The sequence below is a fragment of the Dromiciops gliroides genome, chromosome 3, assembly GCF_019393635.1.
Source record: "Dromiciops gliroides isolate mDroGli1 chromosome 3, mDroGli1.pri, whole genome shotgun sequence".
NCBI classification, from domain to species: domain Eukaryota; kingdom Metazoa; phylum Chordata; class Mammalia; order Microbiotheria; family Microbiotheriidae; genus Dromiciops; species Dromiciops gliroides.
The window spans coordinates 371,128,445-371,149,029 of NC_057863.1; the positions used below are offsets into that span (position 1 = coordinate 371,128,445).

At 35.6% G+C, this 20,585-nt stretch overlaps 1 protein-coding gene across 1 annotated transcript in view; it reads left to right on the forward strand.

Moving 5' to 3' along the window:
* LRP1B (LDL receptor related protein 1B) overlaps nt 1-20,585 on the forward strand; it is a 2,279,180-nt gene that overhangs the window by 1,973,083 nt on the left and 285,512 nt on the right. Inside the window, 1 exon segment of the mRNA XM_043994810.1 lies at nt 4,572-4,691. Within this exon segment, the coding sequence (XP_043850745.1) occupies nt 4,572-4,691 (120 nt within the window).

The window sequence follows — 20,585 nt, forward strand, 5'->3', positions numbered from 1 at the left end:
TTTGCATCTTCTGATGATTTGATGTAGCCTTTTAGACGGATGTCAAATCAGGCCATGACTCAAGAGAAAAAACTAGGGTAGCCTATTTAAAATGCTTGTACGCAGTGAATGCAAACAGATATTAAAAAATCTGTTGTCTTAACAAAGAGACAGTTGGAAATCATGAAAAGGTTTCAGGAAGGAAATTAATTTCCTTAATATTAAAATGTAATTTTCTGTCTCCCTATCACCATTATTATTAAAAAGAAAAGGTGGGAGTGTTTGTCTCATATGGTTTTAATTGCCCATTATCTCAACATCAACAGTGGCCACAGCAAAAACCTCAACATCATTTTTCTTTATAGTAGCTTTTTTTCTGCTTGATATTCTTAAATTGCAAGTGACATCTGCATGAAAGTGTAGCATACTTATTTTTTTTTGGTGGGGCAATGGGGGTTAAGTCACTTGCCCTCGGTCGCACAGCTAGTAAGTGTCAAGTGTCTGAGACTGGATTTGAACTTAGGTACTCCTTAATCCTTTATCCACTGCGCCACCTAACTGCCCCTGTAGCATACTTATTACGAAGAACTGTTCTGAATATTGTTTCAGGTCAAATTTTATTAGAATTTACTACAAGGGCCTGGTCACAATCTTTTATCTGAATTTGTTTAACCAGTGAGGATAACTAGGCTCTTATTATGTAGGGCATAGAAATCTTTTACAGAGTTTTGTGCTTGTTTCAATGGCATGTATTGTCATAGGACTTGTTCTGTAATACGTAAGTAAAAAAATAGCTAAATAGCCTTCTAAAGCAGACTATGTATTGATTGAATTGTGGGCACAAAGCCCTTCACACAAAATAAAATATATTCAACATACATTATTAGACTGTCCCCTACACTAAATTCAGATATTAGTATCAGGAAAAGTTCTCATTCTCAGAGGAAGTAGAAAGGATATCAGTTATATTTCAGTTTGGCCTTTGGGAAATTTTGCTTTAATTATAAAAGTTTCGATTGACATAGATTATTAGATAATAGAACTATTTCTGTTTTGGATAAATGTTAATTATTTTTTTAAATAAAAGTATTTTATTTTCCAGTTACATGTAGAAATAGTTTTCAACATTTGTTTATATAAGATTTCCAATTTCAAATTTTTCTCTCTCCCTCCCCTTTCCCCTCCTCCCTACAACAGCAGGTGATCTCATATAGGTTATATATAAATAACAACATTAAACATATTTCTGTATTAGTCATGTTATAAAAGAAGAATCAGAACAAAAAGGAAAAACCTCAAAACAGAAAACCAACAGCATCGAAAATAAAAGAAATAGTATGGTCCAATCAGCATTCATATTCCACAGTTCCTTTTTTTTCTGGATTTGGAGAGCCTTTTCCATCATGAGTCCTTTGGAACTTTCTTGTACCATTGGATTGGTGAGAAGAATCTAGTTTATGACCAACAAAGTCCAGCAGCAATAGATAGAAAGAGAAATTCCATTTAAAGTAACAGTAGATAATATAAAATACTTGAGAGTCTACTTGTCAAGACAAATCCAGGAACTCTATGAACACAGTTAGCAAACACTTTTCACACAAATCAAATCATATCTAAAAAATTGGAAAGATATCAATTGCTCATGGATAGGCCCAAGCTAATATAGGAAAAATGACAATTCTACCTAAATTAATGTACTTATTCAGTGCCATACCAATCAGACTACCTAAAAATTATTTTATAGAGCTAAAAAAATAACAAAATTCATCTGGAAAAACAAAAAGTCCAGAATATCAAGGGAAATAATGAAAAAAATGCACAGGAAGGTGGGTTAGCTGTACCAAATCTAGAGCTCTACTATAAAGCAGCAGTCATCAAAACTATCTAGTACTGAGGCTAGGCACAGGAGACACAGTAGTAAATGACATTAGTAATGTACTGTTTGATAAACCCAAAGACCCCAGCTTCTGGGATAGGAATTCAGTATTTGACAAAAACTGCTGAGAAAATTGGAAGATAGTATGGCAGAAATTAGGCATAGACCAACATCTAACACCTTATACTAAAATAAGGTCAAAATGGGTACATGATTTAGACATAAGAGGTGATACCATAGGTAAATTAGGAGAAGAAGGAATAGTCTACCTTTCAGTTCTTTGGAAAGGAGAGCAGTTTAAGACCAAACAAGAGAGAGAATATTATGAAATGCAAAATGGATGATTTTGATTACATTAAATTAAAAAGGTTTTGTACAGGGGGCGGCTAGGTGGCGCAGTGGATAAAGCACCAGCCCTGGATTCAGGAGTACCTGAGTTCAAATCTGGCCTTAGACACTTTACACTTACTAGCTGTGTGACCCTGGGGAAGTCACTTAACCCCCATTGCCCCGCAAAAAAAAAAAAAAAAAGTTTTTGTACAAACAGAAGCAATGCATCCAAAATTAGAAGGGAAGCAGAAAGCTGGGAAACAATTTTTATGGCCAATACTTCTGATAAAGTCTTCATTTCTAAAATATATAGGGAACTAAATCAAATTTATAGGAATCCAAGTCATTCCCCGATTGAGAAATGGTCAAAGGATATGAACAGGCAGTTTTCTGATGAAGAAATCAAAGCTACCTATTGCCATATGAAAAAATGCTCTAAATCACTATTGATTAGAGAGATGCAAATTAAAATAACTCTGAAGTACCACATGAATGTTAATTATTGATTCTTCCTTTTAAATGTTGGAGGAAACTTTTCATAATATTTTGTATTCAAAGCATGCCACTAAACATAGGTTAGAAAAACTAACTGCAAACTTTCCTTCCTGGGGAGTCCTTACCTAAAATGAAGAACCCAGCTTATAACTATAATGTTTTAAAAGATTATCTCCTTGGAACTGCTGAGTAAACTTATCCTTCTAATAGCTATCTTTTAAGATTTGTTTTTCCACGGGGGGGGGGGGGGAGGGGCTGAGTAGTGAGGAATAGAAAGTTGAAAATTGAGATACTCATTTTTTTTTTGTGAGGCAATTGGGGTTAAGCGACTTGCCCAGGGTCACACAGCTAGTAAGTATCAAGTGTCTGAGGCCAGATTTGCATTCAGGTCCTCCTGACTCCAGGGCCGTTGTTCTATCCACTGTGCCACCTAACTGCCCCTACTCATTTTTTTTGTGTGTGTGTGGAGCAACAGCAGTTAAGTGACTTGCCCAGGGTCACATAGCTAGTAAGTGTCAAGTGTCTGATTTGGATTTGAACTCAGGTCCTCCTGAATCCAGGGCCAGTGCTTTATCCACTGTGCCACCTAGCTACTCCCCCACTCATTTTTAATGAGAGAAACAGTCAACAACAATCAAAGAAGTCCTCATTTGTTCAATAATTGCATTTTCATTATATTAGATGAAAAGTGATAGTTTATTCATATTATTTACTCAGATTTTCCTAATCAATTCTATTAATTCATTCACATGGGCCAAGTATTCTTTTAAAATATAAATTATGCTAATAAAATAAGTGAAATAAATTTATCATGAGGACTTTTTTAATGTTAGATCTGTTACTAAGTATAATTTTTAAAAGTCTTGAGAAGGAGCAGCTAGATGGAGCAGTGGATAGAGCACCGGCCCTGGATTCAGGACGACCTGAGTTCAAATCTGCGCTCAGACACTTGACACTTACTAGCTGTGTGACCCTGGGCAAGTCACTTAACCCCAACTGCCTCACCAAAAAAAAAAAAAAGGTCTTGAGAATAATAGAATAGAATATTTTAAAATAGAGTTTCATTTAAAGTACCTTCTCTTTGTATCGCTTCATATTTATCTCCAATTCCCTACCTAAAACAAAGCTAAACTAAATTAAAAACTTCTTCCTTCCCCAGAAAAAGGTGTCAGAATGTCACAGAGACTTTTTTGAAGTTTCCAACTGTCTACAAAACTGTTGTCAACAGTTTCTGTCTCACTGAAGTTTTATTTTATTACTTTAGAACTTTTATCAGTAAATAATGTTCAGTCATCCAGCAATTTGATTAAGATGGCACTACAGAATAAAGTCAGTACCAGATCTTTATGGTTAGCCATTCTAGAAGCCGATCCATTAAACCTGGATTTGTGATGCAGTTTACAGTCAGAATCTTCCTTTCATTTCTTCTTCTCCAAACCTTACAAAACAATTTTGAGGTTTTGGTAATAGTTTGTATTCTCCTTATTTCACTTTTTTCCCTAAAGCTTTGGTATGCTTAAAAACTTCTTGATTCTAATTTTCATATACTAGAATTGATTGTCTCCTTTTCTGGGTGAACTAAGTGAAAAAAACAAATTGTGAAATGTCACAAATGTTTTAACTTTTGCTTTGTTGGTTTCCATCTATCAAACCCAATCAATAACTGTGAAGATTCTAATATTGTATTAAATATTACTAAGAGAAAGAAGTCTCTTTCTCATAAGAAAAATATATTAGGAAAAAATCGTGAAAAAAATATAATCTACCTTTAGCTGGTTTACTAAGAGACAACAAATTACTCGTTAACATCCAAAAACAAATTGAACATTTTATTTGTCCTTAAATATTGCTTCTGGATAGAACAAACTATAATATGTGTTTTCCTTTAAAGCTGAAAACAGCTGTTCACCAAGCTATTTCCAGTGTAAAACTACCAAACAACTGCATTCCAAGCTGTGGGTTTGTGATGAGGATCCAGACTGTGCTGATGCATCAGATGAAGCCAACTGTGGTAAGTAGGATTGTGCTTATAAAGCTTGTCCATTACAAACATGGTATAGCCTTTGATGCTTTGTATAACTAAGTGCTTAGCGCCTGATTCCTGATGAGGCTACAGCCTCAGTTTTTTATCCATATTTATATCAGTTAGTACCACTTAGAAAAATAAAACACCTTTTTTTTCAAAATCAGAGATGTGTTTAACCCAAAAAGTTTTATCACAGAATGGCATGATCATAAGAAAGCAGGAATAGGAATGTAGCTTAAACGTACAAAAGTATTATCATTTTGGAAAAGATAACTTAAAGACTGAACCACTGGCATCTTCCTGTGTGAAAGCAAACATATTATGTCAAAATATAAACAGTTATTGATTTTTCAAGTTTCCAGTGCTACATTTATAAAGGTTAGTCATTTATAACATCCATTTTGTTGAAATATAACTAGTTTATTCTCTATGTTGAAAATGACAGTGATCTTAGTAAAATTAACATTTATCTCTAAATAACTTCTTATTTGCTAAGGATAAATTGTTTAAAATAGCATACCCTTAATCAATGAAGAAATATAGACAACTCATGTTTAAATGTCACATATGTTTCTTAATGTTAATAGTTAAGTAAGAAGATTACAAGGATATCCTTTAATATTCAATAATTATGCGTTATATACTTGTTTACAGTATAAAATGCTATGTTGGATATGGTAAGGGATACAAACATAAATAAGATGTATTCTCTCACCTCAAATAGTTTATAATCTAATAATTGATTTTGTCCTTGCTTTAGCAGAAAGGTTGGTTATACAAATCAGTTCAACAATGGGCCTTCCAGAAATCATCTTATTAATCAATCTATTATTGGCATGATAGAGTTTCAATTATGCTAGATGTAGGTTTTCTACTTTTATCCACTGAAGGAAATTGATCATGTTCTTTAGAAATCCAGTTCAGCAGCCTAGAGTAGAGTTTCCAAGTTTAAAAAAATCATTTGAATCAGAGCTTGCTCTCTCTCTCTCTCTCTCTCTCTCTCTCTCTCTCTCTCTCTCTCTCTCTCTCTCTCTGTCTGTCTCTCTGTCTCTCTCTCTCCACCCCAATCCCCCTCAACTAAGAGTCATTTAATTCTTTCTGCTACTCTTCATGTGACACAAAAAACATTGTTAATATTTATAGGAAGTCAACAGAGGCTACACATCTGGCTAAAATCATTCAGTAATGATGATTTATTTTAGTCATTAGGTATATGGGCTAATAATGGTTTTCAAGAACGTTTTATTATTTTTTATTTCAAATTTCAATGAAATAAGTTGCAACCTTCTATTCTTTTTTCTTTTGTTAAAATGGAAATGAAATTCACTTTATTAGTGAATCCCTTTTATAATTTTAGTGTTTTCAAAGGTAAATTAACTCCCCTTAATAGATTGCCACACTAAGTCATTATTTTGCCACAACCACAATGGTCATATTTGTTGTTATATGATTTGACTTAGAGTCTATTCCAATGACAAGCCATGCTAGGAATGATGAGTTCTATAGAAATTAGTTTTACCACTGTGCCATCTCTTTTCCAGGTTAAACAATCTAAAAGTTTTCTTCTTTTTTCTTATAATATTATTTTTGACCAACTCATATCACATTGTTCATCCTTTGTCAACTTTCTCTAAATTACCACTGTTCCTGTTCAGTTATGGAAAATAATTTTCACTGCTGAGTTTAAATGATTTATCTCATGTAAGCCACTCCTCTTTTTTCACTCCAGCAAAATATTAGCTTTTGCAATTCTAGCACAAAATAGTAAAAAATTATTAAGTTCATCCCCCTTCTCTTCTCATTTGTTGGTTCCTCATTCCCTCCTAGACATGTTAATTAGGGGATTTCCTAAGTTTCTATCCTAGATCATCACCTCTTCTTATTCTACATATTAAACTCTTGGCAATTCCATTCACTCTGACAACTTTATGACATCTATACAATAATGCCCAAAGAGATATGGAGGAGACCAATAACTCCTTCCTGACACTTCTGTTTCAAGTTACCAAATGGTCACTTCTATTTGTATGCCTTACTGCACTTCATGTTCCATATGTACAAAAGCAAACTTATACCCTTTCCCTCTGATTCTGCTGTTTCTTCTGACTTCCTTTCTATCAGTTACACTCCTATTTTGGTAGTCTTCCATCTCCAAATCTTTCACATTACTGTATCCACTCAGTAATCATGGCAGTTTGGTCACTAGAACATAGTGAATAGAATTCTCTACTTGTAGGCAGGAAACTTGAATTCTGCTTCAGACATTTACAAACTGTGTCGCAGTCTGGGTCTTAAGTTTCCTCATCTGTAAAGTTATAAGGATGTACTTGATGATCTCTAAGGTATCTCCCGTCTCTAAATCTATGATCTCAATAACATTTATTTGGCCTCTTCAGTGACTTTTTCCCCTTCATCTTTTCCCCTTTATTCCTACTGTCACCATTCTTAGTACAGGTATTTATTTTCACCTTCATGGACTATTTTAAAAGCTTTTCAACAGAACTTCCTACTTCCATTACCACTTCAATCCATCCTTCCTATGTTTCATAATATAGTAATAATCTGTCTAAGAAACAAATAGGCTCATGCTGTTCCTCTGCTCCAAAATCTTGTAACTCTATATTATTCTCCTGCACCAAACCCCACTAACATTCAAACTCTTTTAATTGGATTTCCTCTACCTCTCTAACTTTATCTTCAAAGTCCTTTTTGAGCGCCTCTATGGTCTGAGACCAATTCATATTTTTCTTGGAAGCTTTAGATATAGAGGTCCTGACGTTGCCATCTTCCTCTGAGGGTGCACCTCGATCTTCCTTGTCACTGAAGAAACTTTCTATGGTCCTCACCTTTTTCTGTCTGCTTATCTTGCCTTTCTTTTACTTGACTTTTAGCTCCTTAAAGTGGGGCACTGTTTTCAGGCTGCACTATCCCAAGCTTCAGAAGTCCCAGGTGGTATGATTTAAGGAGGATCAGGTTCTTCACTCACCTGGCCTGTTGCCTGGTCCATAGATGACCCCAGACCAATTGGCTAATCAACCAGCTTTGTGTGTTGTGGTTGTCAGCTCTGACGAGCCTGTGCCCCTCCCCCACTTGGGCCACTGCTTCTCGAACCTACCTCCTGGTTTCCAGCAGGGGTGAAAAACCCAAGTTCTGCCTCAACACCAGCATAGACCCCTGAAGTCTCCCCCCTGCCAAGGGCTCAGCCCTCTCACCAGACTGTGAGCTTAGTTCCAGACAACACTGGTACTTCAGCTGATTCAGAGACTCTGGGGGGTCTCCTTCTCTGGTGAGGCCTGGGACTGGATCTGTGTCAGGGTGACTGTGGGATTGGGCTCCACTCCTGTCTCAGCACAGCAGCTCCCTCCTTCTGACCTTCCAAGCCATTCTTGTTTAGAAGATGATTTCAACACATTCTTCTGTGGGTTTTACTGCTTCAGGCATTGTCCTATGGCATTATTTGGATGTTTTGGGGGAGTGATTGTGTCATGAGTTTGAGAGCTCACTGCCTTTCCTCTGTCATCTTCCTTTTCATTGGATTTCAAAGCCTTCCATAATCTGATGCCATGCTTCCTTTCCAGCCTGATGACATATTATTCCCCTCCATGTGCTGTGTAGTCCAGACAAACTAAATAATTCTGTTATGTCTTCAGTGAGCACCATATCCTCATGCCTCCATGCTTTGCTCATGGCTTTCCTTATTCCCTCTGCTTGGAAGGTTTTTTTCTCCTCCTCTTTGCCTGTTATATTCTTACAGCCCATTGAGAATGTCAACACCTCTGGGAAGTGTTCTCTTCTCCCCTGTCAGTAACAATCACCCCTTGGACTTTACAACACTGGTTTTCACTAATCCAAAAAACTTCCCTCAGAGTAGTGTCTATTTTCCCCCTAATAGACTATAAACTCATGGAAAGTAAAGGACAGAATTTTATCTGAAATTTGTATCTCCCCCACCTTGCATGCAAAACTTAAATACAAATTCAACAAATATTTATTAAGCATCTACTTTGAGTAGAGTACTATGTTAGCTGCTAGCAAGATAAAAAGTTTATAGATAATACATAGTTATTGTCCACCACACTAAACTAAACAGCATTTTATTATATTGAACCTTTTCTTATTTGCTGATTTGCTTTAATTAAATGAGAATGAGGAGCATGAGTAGAATCTTCAAGATGTTTAATAAGCGACCAACTGTTTGCTCATATTGAAACTGCTCATCCTATTAGTCATAAGTTCTGTAAATGAAACTCTTTCATTGAACAAATATTTTATTTGAATGCATCAATAGCTTTTTCTTTAATTTTATTTGTTTCATGAGCTAATATTACTAGAGTGAAAGTAATTGTCTTAATCCCTGAGAAACAAATGCTATTTCTGAGGCTATTGGGTTTTATAGATGATTCCCTTGAGACGCTGCCTCCAAGGTGAATATATTCCTAAGGCCTATTAGGCTGGTGCAGATATTTTATAAATTTGTCTTTAAAAAATTATTTAGGCTGCTTTGATGCATTTTTAAAGGTTTTTACCCTGCATTTTCATTGCTGTTGTTGGTAGTTTGAGCATTGCCTAATATGTCCTATAAGCTTTAAAATGGGAATTTCTGGGATTTGTACTATCATGTAAATAGGGTTTAGCCAAGGTGTGTTCCTTTTGTTCATGTTCATGTTCTCCCTCTGATTTATCTCTATTTTGTGTATCAAGGTGGGTGTTTTAACCATGTTATAGCACAGACATGTCTAAGATATAGTTACCCTTCTATATCAATGACCTGTCATTTGGTCAACTAAACCAGAGCCATTCCTAGGGTCCTTGGGACTTCTACAGTCCATATAGACTATCAGTCTCTATAAGTCACAACTGTCCAAAATTCACAGAAGATAAAACACCTCTCTATCAAATCAGAGAGCCTAGCTCTTGGCTTGAGATAGGACACCTATAATTAATTGCCACAAATAAGAAGAGATGGGACATGCATAACTACATGGCTACCATCCTACCAAACTTTTCCACTCAATATTCAAAGTATTCAGGGTGGGTTTTTTTTTGAGAAATGTGATCATTTTTAAGCCACTAGAACACAGAGAAATAACCTTTATTGAGTAAGAGCCATCAGCTGGCTTTTGTGGCCAAATTTTTTGCCTACAGGAGAAGTGTAACTCCTAATTAAAAATCCTGAGTCACTTTTAGACCCTACTGTGTAACATGAGATCATCCACACTAGTGAGATAGACACATTATTGGCTTTGCTGCAACAATAGCAAGAGCATACCACATAGTGTGGTCATGTCAGTATTAATGTAGTGTGTCCCAAAGTCCTCCATTCTATTTTAATCTATAGTATTCTCCAAGAAGTAGGAATATTTCAGCTGATTATAAGGGGAAAAGATTTCTAATAATTAGAGATATAGTTTTAAAATATAATGGCATTTCCTAAGTAAAAGTGAATTTCCTTTCAATTTACATATGTTTGTGTATGTGAATGTGTGTGTGTGTGTGTGTGTGTAGATAGAGTTGCAACTAACCTTTAAAATAACCTAGATCAGTAATTCTCAAAATTTTTGATATCAGGACACCTTTATACTATAAAAATTATTGAGGGGAGCAGCTAGGTGGAGCAGTGGATAGAGCACCGGCCCAGGATTCAGGAAGATCTGAGTTCAAATCTGGCCTCAGACTCTTAACAATTACTAGCTGTGTGACCCTTGGCAAGTCACTTAATCCCAATTGCCTCACCAAAAAAAAAAAAATTATTGAGGACTCTCACAGAGAACTTTTGTTTAAGTTGCTTTAAATATTAAAACCTAATATTAATATGTAAATATACTTTTAAAATACCCACTTTGAGAACAACAGATCTCCCTCATAATCCAATCAATACTATTATTGCTCTTCAAAAGGGTGTGCCATGGGGCAGCTAGGTGGCGCAGTGGATAGAGCACCAGCCCTGGAGTCAGGAGTACCTGAGTTCAAATCCGGCCTCAGACACTTAACACTTACTAGCTGTGTGACCCTGGGCAAGTCACTTAACCCCAATTGCCTCACTAAAAAAAAAAAAAAGGGTGTGCCAGTCTACTCCCCTGTGGTTCTACTTAACACCCCTGCAGTATTCCAAACCAAAATGCCTCTTCCTGGCCATCAATTCTCTATTTTCATTACTTCTTCCTATTAGAAGGTAAGCTTCTTTAGAGCAAGAGTTACTTTTGCCTTTGTCTTTATATCCCCAATATTTAGCACAGTATTTGGCACATGGTAAATGTTTTATTCACCCATTTTACACGCGCAAGCTAGGTCTCAGCAAAATGAAGTAACTTATCAACATTATCAAAATTAGTAATTAGTAGAACCAGGATGGACCATTTGGATTTTCTCTTTGGCTAGAGTTAAGACTCAGTGATCATTGGCATCTCTTACAAGGCTAACATTCTACAGTTCTAGCTATAACTCTCAACATCTACCAGATATATCTGGTGGGCCATAATTTCAAAAGGCCTTGAAACAATCTTGAGGACATAGATTAGATCCAGAAAGAGGGATTCACTTAAATTTAGCTATCATATATTTGGCATAGTATTGGGGAGCCAATATGTATAATACTATAATCTCATACCTATATAGCATTTTAAGGATTACAAATTGCCTATCTAACAGCCTATAAAGTAGGTATTGCAGATATCATTTTCCTTTGAATATCAAGCAAGATTCTCCCCTGCTGATATAGATTTATCCTTTCACTCTGCTTTTCACCTCTTTCTCCAAGACTGATAAACAAATCACTATTACATTTTCTCCTTAGAAGAGAATGATAACCTCTGCCCTATAGCTCCTCTCAGACTCCCTGCAATTCTGAGCTGTAAACAACTACATAGGCTAAAGCTCCTTTCTCCAATGAGTCCCTGCTCATTCATGCCCATCTACATTAGCCCCTTCTTTTCTGGTGTCCCTATCCTCTTCTCTAGCCTTTCATTATGCTCTCTTGAACTCTGTTCTATTGTTAATAACTGGCCTTTATATAAACCTATAGCATTCACCCTTTCCCCACATACATATACACACTCTTGGAAATGACTTTGTTATGTATATTTTTTTCTCATTTACTTGTGTGTGTGTGTGTGTGTGTGTATGTGTGTTGTTTTCCCCCAATGGTAAATTCATTGAAGGCAAGGACTATTTTCTTTTAATCTTTGTATCCCAGCGCCTAGCATATTGCTTGGAACATAGTAAGTATTAAATAAATGTTTTTGAGTAGAATATCCATCTTACAGATCAGGACAATGGAGTTTAGCAAATGACTTGCCCAAAACACAGTTGTTAAGTGGCAGAACTGGAATTCAGACTCCAGTCTCTGATTCTAAGTCTGCTCTTTAAACTAATTATATGGCTTCCCGCAAAGTGTGCATTTGGGAAAATTGACATTTAGCAATAGAAATTGCATTCACAAATACAGTTATCCATTCCACATCATGACTTTCACCATTGCAGTTATGATATATAATGGGTCAGCATAAGAAATTAAATGGGAATTTGGGGGGAGTTTTGAAGAAGATGACACAGAAAAAGTTTAGAAACTCAGAAATATATATAGTATTGTATAACATCAACATATTTTAATCTTTTTAATACTATAATAATTCATAATTCTTCTCTGGTACAAAAAGGAGAGACAAAAATGTTATGTGGATTCTCCAAATCACAGGGGCATTATGCCCCTTACCTCCATGATGTGGGAAGGGATAACTTCTTATTTAAAACATCTCTTGTAATGTTCCCCCCTCACACACACCTAGGGGTTAAATGACTTGCCCAGGGTCACACAACTATTAAGTGTATGAAGCTAAATTGGAATTCAGGTCTTCCTGACTCTAGAGTCATTGCTTTATGTATTGCACCTCCTAGCTTCCCCTAGTTATGCCTATTTTAAAGTAAAATTTGCAGTCATTATATGGTATTTTCAATGTGTGATGTAAAATACAATTGATATCCCATAAAGATAATGACATCACACTTTTTTAAAGCTATTCAGGTCCTGTTGAAATTAACTTTTGATGCTGCTAGAAGATGTGGTTTTGATACTTTCCTGGCTATTCTTCCTAGAAAGATCTTTCTGGGAACAGAGATTCATTGCCACCTAGAATGTAGGAGTTAACTGTTTTATGAAGAATGTCCTATAGTTCAAAATAAGTCACTATTCCTCTGTGTCAAGTCTTCTACCAAGCTGGCATTTCTTGTCCTAAGCAGATGGGCTACCTGAGTCTTGTGTAATAGATAATTTCCTGTTCCCTGATTCCTAGTGTGAATTAGTTGAACATGATTTGATTGATTGAGACAGATAATGATTTAGTGTTCCTTAATCAGAGTAGTAACTTAACCTTAGGTTCCATTTTCAATATGCTTACTCACCAATATACTTGCTCTTTCCTATTTTTGACACTGAGATTGTTTTATGGGTTCTGGAAATATGTAGTACAAAAGTAATTAAGCATTGCATCTATCAAGTATAGTTTTGAATCCTTGTAGTATGATCCTGGATGCTTGAAGGTTTTTGTTCAGCCATATTTTAATTGTGTCTGACTCGTCATGACACCACTTGGGGTTTCCTTGGCAAGAAAACTGGAGTGGTTTGCTGTTTGCCTCTCTGACTCATTTTACAGATGAGGAACTGAGGAAAACGGGGTTAAGCTACTTGCCAAGGGCCACACAGGTAGTAAGTGTCAAAGGGCAGATTTGAATTCAGGTCCTCCTGATTCTTGTTATTCTATTCACTGTGACACCTAGCTGGCCTGCTTGAAGCTTACCCAGTTCTGGAAAGGTTTGGAATGAAAGCTTAGAAATAGTCTGTATGTCTATCATTTGAACACCAGTCTAAGTTTGGAGAGTTTTATCACTATGTTGGCTACACAGTGTTTCAGTTTTCAGTCACAATAGCTCTTGAAGATCATTAATAAGTTGTAGAGGGACTTTGATTCACATCACTGAAAGACATACTATGCATCCTTGGTGAAGTCACAGATGCCTTGATTTCATAGCATTTGACTATAATTGATATCTTTTTGGTCCTGAAGCCATTAAATGGCTTAGAATTATATGGTCCAAGTTTCTATGATTTGTTCTGAATATCCAATTATTTATAGCATGAACAATTAAACCGTTGTGTAACTAGATATATGAAAAATATCCTCTGATTTGCCCCTACCTAGTGTCCCGTGATTTGTAATGATTTTTCAGAAAAAAACTTACTTTATGTGAAACTCATACAACAAATCATGCAGATTAACATATAACTGCTAAGTGCTTAACAGCTCATTTAGAATTCAAGTGCCTAGATAGCAAGGACTGGGTTTTTAATCTGTTTGAGTATTCTGTTTTGTCTTAGTATCTCCAGTGCCTAGAAAGGTGGCTGACACATGGTCCTTAATACAATTTTGTTGAATTGAATTGAACCAAAACACATGGGAGGACTCTATGAACAATTCCACAGACTGAGAGTCCTTTAGAGAGTGTCACTATTATTTTGCTGACTTGAAATTCGGTGCCCAGGCTACTGCTGAGGAAGAAATTGCAACAAACTTCTTTAGAAAAATTCTTCCTTTCTTTTCCTTTCCTGCTCTTTGGACCCCAAATGGCCCAACACTTAAAACTTTAATAACAGTGCAAACATCTTGGCTGCATTTGGCCTTAGATATCCAGGACATCTTGTTTTGCTTCTTTCTTTTTTCTACCATATAACCTAGCCTCTGTACTCCATTAATGCCCACTAAATATTTTATCTTTTCTTCTGTCATTAATCTGAGCAATCTGGATGAGCTGTATCTCCCAGCTCTTCTTTCCTGATCCATTGTACTTTGGTGTGCCATGTTGATTCTCTTCCTGTCTTCCCCTTATCTGAGGTGTCCCACTTCTTTATCAGTTTGTATTTTAAGCCTTTGAACAGATCATGTCACTTGAGGCTGTTGCTTGCTTTGTTGTTTACTTTGAAGTTCTTTCCTGTGAAACCTGCTTGGTCAATAAGCTTAAGGTAACTGCCTGCAATTACCCTAATACTCTCAAAAAACCTCTTAACTTTTTACTAGGCCTACTCTCCTAGCCTATAGCCTGACTATTCAAATGCCATGTTTCTTTTTGTTGCTGCTTCCTTCCATCTCTAAACTAAAAGAAAACTTTCATTGCCCAATTCCTTAGTTTCTCTTCTAATCCTCATAGTCACCTGAATAACAAAACTTCTATTGTAGGCAATTTCTATATTGCCTTATTTCTATGCTAACTCATCAACATTAGACCTCTGGCTTCTAATGAATAAAACTTGAGTACATGATATTTCTGGGTGAAGCAGGCCTAATAATTTCTAAGCCACCTGCTTATTACCATAGGTTCATACACACATCGATCTAGAGTTAGAGGGGGCATTCAATATTGTCTATTTCAGGGGAAGTTAGGTGATGCAACAGATAAAGCATTGACCCTGGACTCAAGAGCACCTGAGTTCAATTCTCACTTCAGATACTTGGTATCTTCATGACCCTGGGCAAGTTACTTAATCCCAATTGTCTTAAATGTCCAGGGCCATCTCCAGTCATCCTGATGTATATCTTGCCACTGGACCCAGATGGCTCTGGAGGAGATAGTGACGTTGGTGAGCTTGCACAGCCCTCTTTCACTTAAAATCCAATTCACTGCATTCACTGCATGTCATGACATCACCTCATTGTCATGGTCCTCTTCGAGAACAAAGGACAAACAACAAACAACAGTTTCAGTGGAGTCAAAATCAATTGGAAATGGAGGCCAGTAAACCATACATAAAGATCCCTGTGGGCCCATTTCAAGTAAAATAAATAAATAAATAAAACAGAAAACATTTGGAACTATGCCCAAAGGGCTATGGGACTGTTGATACCCTTTGACCCAGTGGTACCACTGCTAGGTCTGTATCCCAAAGAGACCATAGAAAAGGGAAAAGGACCCACACATACAAAAATATTTATAGTAGCTCTCTTTGTGGTGACAAAGAATTGGAAAGGGAATGCCTATAAATAGGGAAATGAATGGTTAAACAAGTTGTGGTATATGAATATAATGGAATACTATTGTGCTGTAAGAAACTATGAGCAGGAGGAGTTCAGAGAAACCTGGAAGGACTTACATGAATTGATGCTGACTGAGAGTAGCAGAACCAGGAAAACATTGTACATAGTAGCAGCAACATTGTGGATGAACAATGGTGATAGACTTGGCTCTTCTCAGCAGTACAATGATCCAAACAGTTTCAAAGAACTCATGATAGAAAATGTTTTCAACATCCAGAAAAAAAGAACTGTGAATATGAATGCAGATTGAACCATACTTTTTCTACTTTTGGACTATTTTTATTTTCCCTTTTTTGTTTGTTTTTTTCCCTTGTGCTCTGATTCTTCTTTCACAAGAGACTAATGTAGGAAATATGCTTAATGTGATTGTACATATACAACCTATATCAATCAGACCACTTTCCATCTTGGGGAGGAGGGAAGGCAAGGGAGGTAGGAGAAAAAATTTGGAACTAAAAATCCTGCTAGTGAAAACAACTGTGGAAAACTATCCCTTATATGTAAATGGAAAAATAATAAATACCTTAAAAAAACAGAAAAGAAAATCCTGCATATAACATGTTTATTACATTTTTATTGATTTTGTCAAGTATTTCTTAGTTACCTTTTCATCTGATAAGTGCCTGTCTAGGAGTCTTCTGGGACATATATGGCCCATGTGTTTGATATGTGTTGCTCTAGTTGAAACCCCTCAATTATATATGAGAGAAGGAAAAACCAGACATATAGTGAATGTTTCTAGTGTTACAGAGTTGAGTGTAGTAACTTGGAATTCAACGTAGGCAATTTGACTCCAAATTCAGTATTCTATTTTGCCATGATTCCACACTATCATTTCACTTCCAGTCACCAACACGTTCTTCTCTTCTCAGTGGCCCCAGCTTAATTGCAAAGAATATACCATGTACACTTTTACTCCAAATCTACTGTTTGCATAACAGTTTATATTTTCCATAAAATAGCTTCTTGAATATCTCCTAACAGCACTGGCAGACACCATGAAAATGTTATACATGTTCATAAATACATTAGTGAACTATCAAGCAAGAAGTTTATTCTTTTGGTGTGATCCATCATTGTTATGAAATATGCTAAAAATTGTGATGGTTATAGAGTAATATGTGATGTATGAGCCATTTCCTACTAGAAATAGTTTGCCTAAATATGGATTTATTTTAAATATAGGTAAATGAACTGCTATTATTAAAATCATAAATTGCATATTACTAGATCTGAGCCTAGATACTCCCAACTGTGTTTTTATAATCACATCATAGCCATATTTCTTCAATCCTTCAAGGATTTATAATTTTTCTTATGTGTCTCCCCTATTCACCAATGCAGGTCAAAGTCTCTATGACTATGGACAGACAGTTTCTGTGGTTGGAAAATCCATTATCCTATACCTTACCTGATAGAAGGCAACATGATATATCAGATAGAGTGCTATACTGAAGTCATGAGTCCTGGGGTTTAAATGCTACTTCTAACACTTACTTGCTAGGTGGCACAGAAGATAGAGTGGTGAGCTTCTAGTCAGGAAGATCTGAGTTCAAATCTGGCCTCAGACACTTACCAGCAAGGCACTTAAGCATATTTTCCTCATTCTGTAAAATGAGTGAGAGAAGGAAATGGTAAACCACTCCACTATATTTGCTAGGAAACACTAAATGGGTCCTAAAGAGTCCGATGCACTGAAACAACTGAACAACAACAACAAAGCTGTGTAATCCTAGGCAAGTCACTTAATTGCTCTGAGCCTTATTTGCCTTATTTGTTAAAAATAAGATTAGGCTGGATAACCTTTTTAAGGTTCCTTCCAGCCCTAAATCTCTAATGTTGTTATCCTATAATTTGAGTCTCTATTCCTACCTCTCCACTCCCTTCCCCCCAAAAGTGAAGTTGGTGCTTAGATAATAATTATAATAATAATAATAAACATTTAAAAATCACTTTACATTCTTCAAAAGCACTGTGCAATATATTATTTCATGAAATCTTTGCAACAACCCATCTTCAGATGGTACTATTATTATCTTCATTTTGTGGAAGAGAAAACAAAGTCTCAATGTGGTTAAGTTACTTATCTAGGTACACTTAGCTATTCAGTGTCTGAGGCAAGATTTGAACACAATCTTCCTTATTCAAAATTTAGTGCTCTATCTGTCCAGTACACACTCTGCCTATCAGATGACAGCTATATAGTCCATTGCTTGGCCATGCTTATATTTATACTAAATAAATGGAATATTTATTCTATTTTTTAAACATTTTTTAAAAGTTGAAAGTTTGTATTTATTTTGTGCTGACTACATTTTGGATTTTTTTACATTATGTAAATTTTTTTTAAATGTTATAAAACGCTTATTAAATAATTTGAGGTTTCTTGGGTAAAATATGCTGAAATTTTTAAAAAGTAAATTTGATGTTCCACACTAGACAAGAATACATTTTACCAAATGTCTGACTTCTCACTAAAAAAACTTTAAAAATAATGATTTCTGTATTTTATTCTTTGTTCTCTCCCATCTGTCTATTTGTGCTTTGCCAAATCTAATGTCTCTCTTTTTTCTTCTTTTCTGTTGATGATTTTGCTTATTTTTTGTGCCTGCTTTGCAGTAACACATTTTGGCTCCCAGTAGAGCCTTCAGGGGAAATGACTGCCCTGTATAAATGGAATCAGTAAATTGTCTTCAGTTTTTGTGTGAAGAAATGGATGACCTGAGTGTGAATCGTTAATGCTCTATTAATATAAGTGAAATTCACTCAGTCCTGAGCATAAAACTTACTTCAATATACATTGTGCATTTGCCCATCCCCACATCAAAGGAACAATAATTATTTGAAAATATTTTTTCTTGGCTCCTCTTAATAATGAGAGAAACTGGGATCATGTTTTGTGGTACAGAATCAAAAAACGACAGTGCACCCTGGCAAACAGGAGACCAACAGGAATCCAAATCTTTTTGATCAAATAAAAAAACCCATTGGATGATTATTAGCTGACAGACAGACAGACAGATAGATGCCCACCCAGGGCAGTATACTCATTCTAGCTCTTGGAGATGGTAGTATTTAGTTCCTATCTTGTTTCAAGATACTGGGAGAGATATGCAAATAAGCACAGGCTTCCACTTTAAATGCCATTTATGGTTGGGCTTGAAAGAAATGGTGTGGAGGGGAAGTCATGTTTTTTTTTTCCTTTTCTTTTTTTTAACATAAAAATATTTTATTATTTTCCAGTTACATGTAGAGACAGTTTTCAACATTTTATTTTTATAAGATTTCTAGTTCCAAATTTTTTTCCTCCCTCTCTCCCCCCTCCCCAAGGCAGCAAGCAATCTGATATGGGTTATATTTGTACAATCTCATTAAATATATTTCTGCATTAGTCATACTGTGAAAGAAGAATCAGAATAAAAGGGGAAAACCTCAAAAAGAAAAAAAAACAAAACAAAACAAAAGTAGAAACAGTATGGTTCAATCTGCATCCAGATTCCATGGTTCTTTTTTTTTCTGGATTGGAGAACATTTTGCATCATGAGTCCTTTGGAATTATGTTGGACTAATTGTATTGCTGAGAAGAGATAAGTCTATCACAGTTGATAAACACACAATGTTGTTGATACTGTGCACAATGTTCTCCTGGTTCTGCTCATTTCACTCAGCATCAATTCATGTAAGTCTTTACAGGTTTTTCTGAAATCTGCCTGCTTATCATTTCTTACAGCACAATAGTATTCCATTACATTCATATACCACAACTTGTTTAGCCATTCATTCCCATATTGATGAGCATTCCCTTTCCAATTCTTTGCCACCATAAAAAGAGCAGCTATAAATATTTTTGTACGTGTGAATCTTTTTGCCTTTTTTATGATCTCTTTGGGATATAGACCTAGCAAAGATATTGCTGGTTCAAAGGGTATGCACAGTCTTATACCCCTTTGGGCATAATTCCAAATTGCTCTCCAGAATGGTTAGATCAGTTTACAACTCCACCAACAATGCATTAGTGTTCCAATTTTTCCACAACTTCTCCAAATTTGTTATTTTCCCTTTTTTTGTCATATTAGTCAATCTGATGGGTGTGAGGTGGTACCTAAGAGCTGTTTTTTAATTTGTATATCTCTGATCAATAGTGATTTAGAGTATTTTTTTTATATGGCCAAAAAGATATCTTTGAGTTCTTCATCTGAAGACTGCTTGTTCATATTCTTTGACCATTTCTCAATTGGAGAACGACTTGCATTCTTATAAATTTGATTTAGTTCCCTATATGTATATTTTAGAAATGAGGCCTTTATCAGAAAAAAACGGGCTATAAAACTTGTTTCCCAGCTTTCTATTTCACTTCTAATTTTGGATGTAATATTTCTGTTTGTACAAAAATTTTCATTTAATGTAATCAAAATCATCCATTTTGCATTTCATAATATTTTCTATTTTTTGCTTGGTCATAAATTGTAAACTATTCCTTCATCTCCTTATTTACCTACGGTATCACCTTTTATGTCTAAATCATGTATCCATTTTGACCTTATTTTAATATATAGTGTAAGATGTTGATCTATGCTAGTTTCTGCATACTATCTTCAGTTTTCCAGCAGTTTTATCAAATAGTGAGTTTTTATTCCAGAAGCTGCAGACTTTGGGTTTATCAAACAGTAGATTACTATAGTCATTTACTTATGTGTCTACTGTTGGCTAACCTATTCCATTGATCCACACTCTATTTCTTACCCAATACCAAATAGTTTTGATGATTGACATTTATAGTATAGCTTCAGATTTGGTA